This window comes from Copadichromis virginalis, linkage group LG3 (assembly GCF_057382275.1).
Source record: "Copadichromis virginalis isolate Kocher_CV1m ecotype Utaka linkage group LG3, C_Virginalis_male_GT1.1, whole genome shotgun sequence".
NCBI classification, from domain to species: Eukaryota; Metazoa; Chordata; class Actinopteri; order Cichliformes; family Cichlidae; genus Copadichromis; species Copadichromis virginalis.
The window spans coordinates 26,596,403-26,609,713 of NC_140620.1; the positions used below are offsets into that span (position 1 = coordinate 26,596,403).

The 13,311-nt window shown below is 39.1% G+C and overlaps 1 protein-coding gene across 1 annotated transcript; it reads right to left on the minus strand.

The window, feature by feature from the left end:
• Positions 1 to 8,268: 8,268 nt before the first annotated feature.
• On the minus strand, positions 8,269 to 10,986 carry LOC146713729 (E3 SUMO-protein ligase ZBED1-like). The gene is made up of 3 exons (XM_085452706.1): positions 9,835 to 10,986; positions 8,940 to 9,284; positions 8,269 to 8,696 (listed from the first exon to the last, which is right to left on the minus strand). Exons 1-3 carry the CDS (start codon positions 10,736 to 10,738, stop codon positions 8,269 to 8,271), a joined length of 1,677 nt encoding a protein of 558 aa, XP_085308832.1. The 5' UTR covers positions 10,739 to 10,986.
• Between the last annotated feature and the right edge of the window lie 2,325 nt (positions 10,987 to 13,311).

A 13,311-nucleotide genomic window follows, 5' to 3' on the forward strand; every position in this document is an offset into this window, starting at 1 on the left:
AGACTGAATCTGATCTCCGTGGAGGAATGTAGAAACTGCGCTTCATTAAAGCAGCGGAAACCCAGACTTTAATGAGTCGAGTTTATTTTAGCAGCGTCTTGGAGTAGACTCTACTACACTCAGAATCCGTTTAAAGGAAGCTTATTTATTCTCAACCAGGATGAGACGAACTCTGACTTTGAATCTCTGTCTTCCCACACATCTCCTGTCTGAGCCTCGCACCGAGCTTTCTGCTTCAGTATGTGGGAGTTTGTAGGAGAGCAGATAATATTATGCAACCAGAACTGGCTGCAACACCCCGTACGAGGAAAACTGAAGCATGTAGGTGTTTTTTTTCCTTTTCTCTGAGCTTCATTGATAAAATAATGAATTAAATCTAAGCTGTGCAGCAGGTCCGTGCTGCTGCTCATCAGTGCTCTGCACATGTGGATGGTTCTCTTCCTGCCTAATGCTCCGACATGAAAGAGTCAGATTTTATGGGCTTTCTATTTTTACAACCTGCTGGAAATGAAAGGTGCAGCGTGAAAGTGTGTGTAGAGTTTGATGTGTGTTTGTAGTAGCCTGATAACGTACCGCCAGCTGACACAACAACAGGCAGACGACTGCAAAATCCCAAACAAAGAGAGCAAAACCAGCTGAAGAGTGAAAAAAATGAACCAGAAAGACCAAAGATGGGAAAGAAGAAAAGATGAAGGGAGGAAAGTGGCAGAGGGGAAGAGGAAACAGAAGAGGCAGAAATGGAAGGAAGGAATGAAAACATTGATTAGGATACAAAAGAAAGATGAAGGAAAGAAAAACAATTCAAAGAGGAGAAACAAATGAAATATAGGGAAGGACAAGTGAGGAAGGAAATAAAGCAAAGAGAAAAACACATGAAGACAAGCTAAGTAAATGAAGGTGGAAGCAGGAATGATGGAAACACCGAAGACAAAGGAAAGTGGAATAAGATGAAGAAACAAAAGTACATTAATGTGAAGGATAAAAAGAAACAAAAGAGGAAAGAAGAAAAATAAAGTAAATAAGGACAAAGAGGTTATAAAACAGAATAGGATGCAAAGTAAGGAAAAGGTAAATAAAAGAAAGCAAATGAAAAGCCGTGGAGGCTTCAGCTGAGACTGAAGAAGTCATCTATCCATCTTCTGCTTATCCACTCTGGAGTCAGAACACCAGCCCAACATAGTGCTATAATTTGTATCCAGATAATTAAAGCAACTAATTAATCTCCTTAAGACTGAATTCTGTGATATTTACATGACAAATTAAAGTTGGAGATCTACTGAAAGACAGAGTTAAACTCAGACTCCATCCTATGATTTAATGATTTATATTACAGGGGCCTGTTTTTCTGTCCCCAAAGGGTGACAACATAGAAACGTCCCCACTAAAATAGTAATACGGCTAAATGCACACACATGTACCCCTAGGAAAAAGTGTGTGTGTGTGTACCATGTTTACATACCTGTGTGGGGACCAAGAATTGGAAGTTTACCATACTTGTGGGGACCAACAGCCCTTATGGGCACAGAAAATAGGTTAGACCAGTGTTTCCCAACCTTTTGGAGCCACGGCACATATTTCACATTAGAAAAATCAAACAGCGCACCACCAAACAAAAATGTCTCAAAAAGCATTTTGATCATTTATCTTAGTAAAATAGGCTCAGTTTGTCCCCAGTATACCTTTTTTGCTTTCTTCTGACCATCACTCATGACGGCCTTCATGTGGGCTGGAATTTTCTCCAGGACCCAGACTGACTGCTTTTTCTCTTCAAATATTTATCTATTGCTATTATGTGCTGTGTTCTGACAGCATGACTATTATGTAATATCTTCTTCTGTTTGACAACCAACTTAATTAGAACAGGTGGTTGTACCGCCCTCTAGTGGAAGACAATGTAATTGTTCTGCCTGTTACTCACTGCGGTCACTTGGAGTACTAATCAGGTGGAACCAGATAATCTTCTACGGCACACCTGTGTGCCACAGCACCGTTTTTGGGAAGCACTGGGCTAGTGTTAGGATAAGCATCTAGGGAAGGATATGAAAACATGACTGTGTGTGTGTGTGTGTGTGTGTGTGTGTGTGTGTGTGTGTGTGTGTGTGTGTGTGTGTAACCCATATTTTATTTTTGTAGCTTGCACTGAGGGCTGATTGATTATGTATGTTCTGCCTGCAGCACTGCGGTGTGTTTGTTGACCTTCTTGTAAGCGACACACACAGGGAAGCACGAACTGTAGCACGTTATAGGTGAATAACACCAGCGCAGTCTCTAATGCAGCTCAGGCAGCTTTGCAACTCAGCGCCATCACTGTTGTGAGGTGTTCCTGTTATTTTGTCCACCCCATCCTCATATAAAAATAGAGAGAGAGAGGATGGCATTTGTGCTTTCAGTGAGATGAAACAATAATAGCTTACAGACATGAACACACACGTGCATCTATGCTTGTGGACCTTCTGTGACATGATGCGTAATCCACACAGCTGTGAAGGTAAGTCATACCTTAAGAAAACAGTGATTTGAGGTTAAGGGGATTCCTCTGAAGTGGTGCAAAAGTGTGAAACAAGTCAGAAAGAAGTTGTTTAATGTTTGTGTACATGGACATGTCTGGGGATAAATGTATGCTCACCACCTCAATGAACTCAAGCAACAAGGAGCAAAAGTCCTTACTGATGCGAGACCAGTGAAGTCATACAGGAAACAATTACTTCAACTTATTTGTGTGTTTGTTTGCTGTTGTGAAACTGTAAGTAAAGAGTGGAAGGTGGATCTAGCTGAGAATCTGCACGTTTTCTGAGCAATGTCTTGTGATTGACATGTCATTAGCTAAAAACTATGAACTAGTTACCACTCTTTCCTGATGCCTGAGTGTAATATACAAAGAGAACCTAATATTTTGTTCAATATGACAACAAACCATTGAGCGGTGAACACATCAGAAAAATGCTTGCTTGATCTTGTCACATGGTCATTGGTCATTTTACCATACACTCCTTTTTGACTTGACCAGTAGTCTTTTCACAATCACAAGGGTATTTAGCAATGACCCTGGTGAAGGCCACAGGGGGAAATGTGTTGGTCACGCATTAAATCTGGTTCCTAATACTTTAAGTTTCACTGGAGTCTTCATGTCATTAGATCTTTGTCTTCGCCATGAACCTTGAAAGTTGTTCCAGAAAGGTTTGTTGCTATTTTAATGTAAAGAACATGGTTATTTCTGTTGCAGCAGCTGTTATAAATGCAAAAGTAAAATGCAAGATTCTTTTGAGTAATTAACTTTTTGCAGGAATATCTGTAATTATATGTGCAGACTCTGCTGACTGTTCAAAGCAATGCAGTGGCATTTATCTAGTTCTCATCCTGTTACAGCAACATCGATTACTGCCTATAAAAGCAATAAATAAATAAACTAGAAAGCGAAAATTTCTGAAGAAATTTTAAGTGTGCCTATGCCGCCGCCAATGAGTGTAGTTTGCCATTCAAACGGCTACAGAGAGCAAAACTCAGCAGAGCAGCCATTCTCCACCATGAACTATGATAAAACCCAAACACCGCTCGCACCTCACAGATGACAGCTTACAGTTTTGTGTAAAGATGAGGTGACTTCGTACAGCCCCGATTTGTAGACGCTGTGCGCAGAGGTTCATAAGCAGACCCGACAATGTTTGCATGAACACGCTGTGAAGCATTACGTTATGGACCACTTTTCACACATAGTTGCTGTACCCAAACAGCTGGCTGTAGCTTTTCCTCTCACAGCCCGACACATACAAAAAAACAAAAAGCAGAGAGAGCACAGACTTTACACCTGAGAGGCGTGATTGCAGATGCCCCTGAGGTGGGTCCACCTCCCCTGCAGCGGCACTGCAGACCACGCCCTGCCACACACATCAAACACGTAAAATAAATATTTATGCACTTTTGCATTCACTTTTTGTTTTTTGTTATTTTTACACAGTGTTCTGAATGATTAACATAGTCTACAGCCAATCTTGTGTATTATTATACAAACTTTGGTTGTAAGATTCAGATCACTATTTAATAAAAGCTAAATATTTTATATGAGAGTAAGAAAGAAAAGTATATCTTTGTGTCCCCCTCTCCCTGTTAATGCCCTACCTGGCCCCAGGTAGTTCAATTCAACCAGGCGTTCAATTTGTGGCTCGGACTGTTCCGTTTATTCAGATGCTGGGGCAAACACCACTCCAACTCTGCTGCTGGCCCTTTGCACATCACAGTAAACACTGCGTGATTATCAACATAGTAAAATACAACAACATATATATAAAAAAAACACATTAAGCAAAAATAATCATGTTTTTACAAAATTCCACGGTCTCAGGAATGAGTATGACACAAAACTAACATAGCAGGATTACCAGCAAACTGCAGCTGAAAAGCTAATGCTTCATCTTAGTCAATTACTAAAATGAATCAGTAACATCAGTAAGCATGGACGCGGTTCAGTTGTGAGTTGGTAATATCCATTTTAAAGTTAGTGCTTAGCATCTCTTATAACACTAAATAAAGAGAATAGACAAGTCAAATACTCAAATATAAACATAATACAACATAGTTAACATAATCAAATATAAAGATCAGAAATATATAATACACTTCAAACTGCTCACACTATGCAACTAAATAGCATTAGTGCGAGGTTAAGCAACCGTCAGTACACAGGAACTACTTCCGGTAGTTATACAAAATAAAAGCGTCCCCCATTATAATCCGCTATAATGCTCTTATTGTGAAGGGCAAGCGGGACGCCACACTTCCGGTCAAACTACGTTCGCTAGCTAGCCGCGGCTAGCAGCAACATCGTGAGAAATCTCTTGCTAATATGGGATGTTTTGACAAAACGAGCAGATATTTGACGATTACACACCTACATTCTCACCTGAAAATATCTTAAAAGTTTACTTTGTGACCTAGAAACACGAATAAGAGCAATATATTAAACGAAATGGTGGCCGCCATTGTTTCACTCGGTAAAGGCGTGCTTTGCATTGTGGGATTTTGTGTTTTAAGGCAAATTTGCACTAAAATGTAAATATTTACAAAACTATAAAAGTTATGAACACCAAAAGTCATAGCATAGTAGTCCAGACCCAGCCGCACAAAATGATGTAAAATATGTAACCCTTGTGTCAAAACTGTGCGGCACATAAGCGTGGGAAAATTTTCACTAAAATATTAATATTTAAAAAACTATAGAAGTAATAACCACCAAAAGTCATAGCAACTCATTCCAGCTCCAGCCGCACACAATGATATATCATATGTGAACCTTGTCTCAAAACTGTGGGGCAAGTTACGGTCCAAAATTTCAGGCGGAAAAAGAATAATAACTAGAAAAATTTGCATTTCCTGCGAAAATGCTGTGTGGATGCCTTAACGCTGAAGATGTCGGCTGAAAACAAAAACAAAAAAACATTGCCCTGAGCAGGATTCGAACCTGGCCCTTCTGATCTAAAGGTAGCGTCTCACCTCAGTGCGCCAATCTCCTTCTAACAAATAGAGGTGGACAGACTGACAATTCTGGTGAAATTAGCAGAAGCTGCTTAGAATTGTGCTGATAAGAGGTGAAAAGGCTAAAAACTTTGCAGAAAAGAGGTAAGGAAGCAAAAAGATGAGCTGCAAAGAGATGAATCAGCAGAATTTCTGCTCAAAAGAGTTTTTTCTGAAAACAGCTGAGATTTGTGCTAATAAGAGGTGAAAAGGCTGAAAGTTTTTCAGAAGAGATGAATAAGCAGAATTTGGGCATAAAAGAGGTGAAAATTCTGCTGAAAAGAGTTCAATCAGCAGAATTTCTGCTGAAAAGAGTTGAATGAGCAGTATTCTGCTGAAAAGAGGTTTTTGCTGAAAACAGCTGAAAAAGCTGGTATTTGTGCTGAAAAGTGGTGAAAAAACTGAAAATTGTGCTGAAAAGGGCTGAAAAAGCTTAAATTTGTGGTGAAAAGAGTTAAAAAAAAGTTTAACTGTTGACTGAAAGAAATGTTGCCATAAGCGGGATTTGAACCCGGGCCTCCCAGTCTGAGAACGGACGCTCATCTCACTGAGCTAAAACACAGGTCAAGCCGGCAAGGAAAATCAGTGAGGCCACTGATAATATGCAAAAAAGGGCAAAAAATATTGAAAAGAAAAATCAATATCTCAAAAAGTATAGAAGTTATGAGCACCAAAAGATATAGCACCCATTAGCAGAAAGAGCAGAATTTTTTAAGATTTGAACGGTGAAAATAGCACAAAAGCTGTGGGAGTAGCGGTCCAAAAAACGTACGGAAGCAACTAGAATAATAAAGAACTAGAAGAATTTGCATTTCCTGCGAAAATGCTGTGTGGATGCCTTAACGCTGAAGATGTCTGCAGAAAAAAGCTGAAAAAGTTGAAACAAAAAAACAAAACAAAAAAAACATTGCCCTGAGCAAGATTCGAACCTGGCCCTTCTGGTCTAAGGGCAGTTATTTAGCTCACTGAGCCAAACATTTTCTCACAAAGAAGAGGTGGAGAGACTGACAATTGTGCTGAAATGAGCGGAAGCTGCTGAGAATTGTGCTGATAAGAGGTGGAAAGGCTGAAAATGTTGCAGAAAAGAGGTGAATCAGCAGAATTTGGGCAGAAAAGAGGTAAATCAGCAGAATTTCATCTCATACTCATCTCACTGCGCCAAACCGGTTCTCATATGATACCACTTCTTACAGGGTTCACGTTTACTAAGGCACTACCCAAAAGGCGCCACAAGAGGGCACTCCAACACAAGAGATGACCTATTTACACTGATGCACTTAGTAAACAGTCAGCCCCCTACTTAGCTACTACATAATACAGTGATATTACAGTATACGAATTCACACAAATACTATGATTTGGCAGAAATACTATGACTTAGTAGTAATACTATAACATAACAGATTTCCTAAAAAAAACTATGAAATTGCAGTAATTCTATGACTTGGCAGAGATACTACGTTTTAGCACAAATACTATAACAACGCAGAAATACTATGACTTAGTAGTAATACTAGAGCTGGGCGATATGAGATTTTTCCATATCACGATATGTTTTTTTCATTTCAGGCGATAACGATATATATCACGATATAAGCCAAATAACTAAATTTGTAAGATTTAAATGTGCCGTTGCTCACAAGTAAAATGTGAAATAATCAGCCGCTTGTTTTGATTTAAATATTTATTTCCCATAATAAGTTAAACAGGGCAGATGTACTTAAGGAAAATGAGACTTCAGTTTCAAATAAATAAAGGCAAATATTGCAAACTAAACAAAAAGCAGCCGCTAAAGCGTTTAAGTTTGAAAATAGAACAAACAAAACAGACTACTAAATTGTCACTTCCACTTAGAAACAAAATATTAATTCTAAAAATAAATCTTAGTTTTTTTTTTTACAGAAGAACAGACAAAATTGACTAACTTTTGTCAATGTCAATATCAAATGAACTGAGAACTAAAAGGAAATTCTCACTCTCCTTGTTGTATAGCTGAGCTTTTCCAACAGTTTTAAAATAAAGATGCTAACAGAACATTCTTTAAATCCTAGGTACACATCCAAGGTGCAACACACACACACACACACACACACACACATATACACATATATATATATATATATATATATACATACATATGTATATATATATATATATATATATATATATATATATATATACATATACATATATATATATATATACATATACATATATATATATATATATACATATATATATATATATATATATATATATATATTTTTTTTTTTTCAGATACAGACGGACAAAATGGTGGTGGCTAACCAACCGGACATAGTGGTGGTAGACAAACAGAGGAAGACGGCCGTAGTGATCGATGTAGCGGTTCCGAATGACAGCAATATCAGGAAGAAGGAACACGAGAAGCTGGAGAAATACCAAGGGCTCAGAGAAGAGCTCGAGAGGATGTGGAGGGTGAAGGTAACGGTGGTCCCCGTGGTAATCGGAGCACTAGGTGCGGTGACTCCCAAGATAGGCGAGTGGCTCCAGCAGATCCCGGGAACAACATCGGAGATCTCTGTCCAGAAGAGCGCAGTCCTGGGAACAGCTAAGATACTGCGCAGGACCCTCAAGCTCCCAGGCCTCTGGTAGAGGACCCGAGCTTGAAGGATAAACTGCCCGCAGGGGCGTGCTGGGTGTTAGTTTTATATATATATATATATATATATATATATATATATACATATATATATATATAAACTTTAGTCTGAAAATAGCCTACAGGTTGTGGGACAGGAAGACAAGTCTATCCACTGCTTCAGGCTTTAAAGCGGCCCTGTGGCAAGTCACAATATTACCCCCTGTACTAAATACCCTCTCAGAGGGGCTGCTGGTTGCGGGGATGCACAGGTAGCGCTTTGCCAGGCAGCTAACTCTTGGGAAGCTTCTCTTGTTGATTTTCCACCACTCAAGTGGGTCCATTTCACTGTCTGCATCAGGTGCCAGCAAGTACTTTTCAAGCTCCTTTTCAACTGTCTCTTTCTCAGTGAGCCCTGTGCTGGTGGGGTGGGATTTCTTAAAGAAACTGCCCAGTGACTTTCTCTGTTTCTTCTGGGTTGGTAGTACTGCAGCAGCTCCACCATCTTCTGTTTCCTCCGTTCCAGCTGAAGTGGATGGGTGCTCAATTTGCCCCAACATCTCATACACTGCTCTCATTTTGATGGCATCAACGTGTTCTGCATTAATGTATCGTACTTTGAAGCGCGGATCTAGCAGGGTTGCAACATCAAGCAGTTCATTTGTAATCTGGTCATTGTACTTTTCATCAAGGTATGTCATGACTGTCATCTTAAGGTCTTTTGTAAGTTGTGTTTCAACCTCAGATGGTTTCAGAATCTGTGTTCTGAAAAGGTGAAGCATCGGCTTGAGGTAGGACACACTCACGTAACACTCTCCAGAAAGTGAATCTGTGAATTCCAGTAGTGGGTTCAGGGCCACATGCACAGACTCCAGAACATCTAGATCTTGCCAGGAGGGAACCAAGTGCCTGGTCTTCTTATCTGCACTGAGGACCTGAGAGATAGCTTTATGTTGCTCCAGAACCCTCCCAACCATTTTTTGGTGTGAGCCCCACCTGGTGGGCGACTCTGTCACTAACTTGTGCTGGGGTAGGTGAAGCTCCTCCTGAGCAGCAGCCAATTCCCTTTTCTTCTTCCAAGAGAAACTGAAGGTGGCCACCACTCTCTTACACACGGCCACAGCTCGCTCCATCCTCTTGTCTTTGCCGGCTTTTTCTGTGGATAAAAAGGTAAATAATAGCACATATTAACCTCAGAATTTAATTTAAGATTTTTGATTTTTTTTTTCCAGTCACAAATAAATTTCACTGCCCTGAAAACACATTTACTTGCTATGATTGTACTTTTACTTTTTTAAATTTTGCTGACAGACTGACCAAATTTTTTTTTCTTATATTTAAAAAGGTGACAGAGGCTGGTGTTATCAACATCATTGTTTGACGTTTTCATCACTTGTTCTTAAAGAGCTGAGGTTCTGTATTAGCCAATTGGGATCCTGATAGAACCCCAAAATTCTAAATTTTATTTGGCACATTTTGTCAACTTGATTTACACTGAAGAGTGACTGAATATTTGCCTATTATGCATGCCAACAGCAACTATTACCTCAAATAAATAGGCTGACATGAAGAATATTCTTTCTGATGTTTATTTTTTAACAATAACCATTGAAGTGATTTAGATCTCTAGCTTTTAATATGTTTACATGGGCTCAAAAACACAATTAAAAGAGGCATTTTTAATTTTATTCTGCTTCCCAACTTACCGATAGCTGAGTGAAGTCGATGTCCGAAGCACTGCAGCCGGGTCCAGTTATTCAGGGATGTGGCCTTCACTATATTTGTCCCACTATCGGTTGTGATGCAGACTTGTTTGTCTTCACTCAGTCCCCAGGATGCAAGCGCTTCTGACAGTCCTAATGCAATTACTTCACCCGTGTGGTCGTCGGGAAGGTAGGCAGCTTGAAGACATTTGCTTTTCAGATTCCAGTCTTGGTCGATATAGTGGGCAGTAAGGCTAAGGTAAGGTTCTGACGTGCGACTTGACCACATGTCGGATGTAGTAGCGAAGAACGATACAGTTTGTAGCTCCTTCTCAACAGCCTCACGGCACTCTCTATATAGCGTTGGAAGCGCTATCTGAGAGAAATGTTTACGTCCAGGGAGTTGGTAACGAGGATCCAGTACCTTAATTAGCTGCTTGAATCCTTCATTTTCGACCGTGTTTATTGGTAGCATGTCTTTAGCAAGACAGTAGGCTATGGCATTCGTTATGTCGCTATGTCTCTTAGCTTTTTTGTCATATGGTAAGACGCTGGAGAAAGCCGACTCAATTGACTGTTGCTGCTTCGCAGGGATTCCCCCGGTTGTTTTCGATGACAAATTAGCACTTTCAGTCAGAGATTGAGCGTGCTCTTGTGGGTGGCACTGCTTCAGGTGATGAAACAGGTTAGTTGTATTTCCAGTCTTGGTGGGAACATGCTGTCGGCACAACTTACAGTGCGTGCTACTCTGTTTTTTGTCGGACTTCAAATAGCCGAAATATCTCCACACTACGGAACTTTTCCGGCCCTTCCTTTCGACAATCTCTTCGGCATTCGAGCTGTCATCTGTGTTCTCTTCCGTTCTCTCGGTTGATTTTTCTCTACTTGGTGCACTCATTTTCTCCATCACCCAGTCGACACGGCGGTTAGCTGCTAGCTGCTTCACAAACAAATACGCACGTGCGCCTTGGCACTTGTGCTGTACGTAACAAGTCACGTGACGTGACGCTGCGGCTGTGATTGGTTCGGCTCTGCGCTACTTAATTTGGATTGGATGACTTTTTTTTTTCTTTTTTTTTTTTTTAAGAGGACAAGAGCGGCGAGGTCTATCGCGATAGTTTAATTTCTCTATCGAGTAAAAGTTATATCGCGATACATATCGTTATCGTTATATCGCCCAGCTCTAAGTAATACTATAACATAACAGTTCAATGTTCTTGCACATTCAATGTTCTTGCACAAATACCACAATATGGCAGAAATACTATGTTTTAGCACAAATACTGTGATTTGGTATAAATACTATGATTTGGCACACATACTATATTCCGCAGATACACTATAACATAACAGATATTCTACGACTTAGTAGTAATACTATAATATAACAGAATTATTAATTGGGCACAAATACCACGATTTGGCAAAAATACCATGATTCGGCACAAATACGATGACATGGCACAAATACTATGATTGGGTACAAATACTATGACTTGGCAGAAATACTGTGATTTGGCAATAATACTGCGTTTTAACACAACTACTGAGATTTGATTGAGATACTATGATTTAGAAGAAAAACTATGACTCCATACAAATACGATGCTTTCGGACAAATACTGTTTTGGTTCCAATACTGATGTGCAACAAATACTATGATTTGGCACAAGTACTATGATTTAGTACAAATACTATGATTTGGCAGAAATACTATGCCTTAGTAGTAATACTATAACATAAGAGATATACTATGGTTTTGCAGACATACTATGTTTTTACATAAATACCATGATTTGGCACACATGCTATGATTTAGCAGAAATACTATGATTGGGTACAAATACTATGATTGGGCAGAAGTACTATGTTTCAGTACAAATACTATAATTTGGCATAAATACTATAATTTGGGATAAATACTATGATTTGGCACATATAATATATTCAGCACATATATTATAAAATAACAGAAATATTATGATTTAGCCCCAAAACCATGATTTTGCACAAATACCATGAAGTACTTTGCTTTAGCAGAAATACTATGATTGAGGAGTAATACTTAAACATAGGAGAAATATTGATACACAGACACACATACACAGACAGTAAAGGGAACAGGAGCTGTTGAGAGTCTGGGCTTGGTATATGTAGGTCAGTTAAATTAGCTGCACCTGCTGTAGTCAGCCCTTACACACACAGACACAGAGAGAGGTGTGAGTTTTCTTCAGTGTATTTCTGACATTCAGGATTCCCCTCGAACAAATGGCCATAATTTCCTAACCGTAGGGGCTAGAACGGTCATTCAGACATCGTTTTGTTCAGAAGAGATGGGGGAATCTTCAGGTCTTCATAATTCAGAGATAAAATATAAATTATTAAAGATATATGACTTGTAATACACTGTAACTGAGTAGAGGCGAAGCAAAAACTGCCTTGACTTGCTCTCAAACAACCTTTGGTAATTCTAAATCTATTTGGAGTATCAATATCATTCTTTCACCGTAAGAGACAGCAGGCTTTGGTGAACAATCATGGAAATTTTCAGGTCTCTGTGGAAATCCATTAAAAAGATATGATGAGAGAAAAAAGTGCCTCATTTCCAGAGTTTGAAATCTGAAGAAATCTGAGCGAAGGACGAATTTCCTACCCTCAAACAAGTCTAACTCATTTCAGAACGGTAATAGGTGAGAAAATAATTCTTGAATTGTGAGCGTCAGGAGTGTCTGAAGATATACTGGGACAAGCCTTATGTCTTAACTTTGCTTCATTAAGGAGATATGACGATTCGAATATGCCTCTCATTACAGAAATCAAGTGGTGATTTTGAACAAACTCTCCATTGACTTTCTATGGAGAGTTTTGCGACTTTGTGTTGGTCTGAGGAGATTTGCCAAAATTCTATAAATCCCACAACAATGATAGTGACACTTTCGGAAGGCCAGCAAAAATACCTACGTTTTGATGTATAATTTGTGGAAGTTGAGTGAAAATTGAGCAAGTAGCAAGAAGTTGTTCAGACATGAAGAGAAGACTGCAAAACCTTCAGTGGCACACTGGAAGCCAAGTGCATAGCAACCATAACAACGCATGTATTTTGTGAAAAATCACAATTTTGCAACTGAAAACTTTAAGAGGCATAAAAGTAAAACAGTAAATGATTTGAAAAAGCTGATTTATACCTGAATAGCCCAATAATTTGAGAACATTTTAAAGTTTGAATGGTTGTTCTACGTGAAAATATGAGGAAGTAGTTAAGTTTCAAAAACAAGAAAATTTTAGCAGAATTGCAGAAGTTTCCCATTCATTTCAATGTGACAAATTAAGCTTAATATTTTAAAAAGTATAATAGTGAAAAATACCAAAAGACATAGCACACATTAGCAGAAATAGCAGAATAGTTTAGAATTTGAACGGTGAAAATCGGCTGAAAATTGTGGAAGTAGTTAAGTGCCAAAAAGTGTACGGAAGTATCAA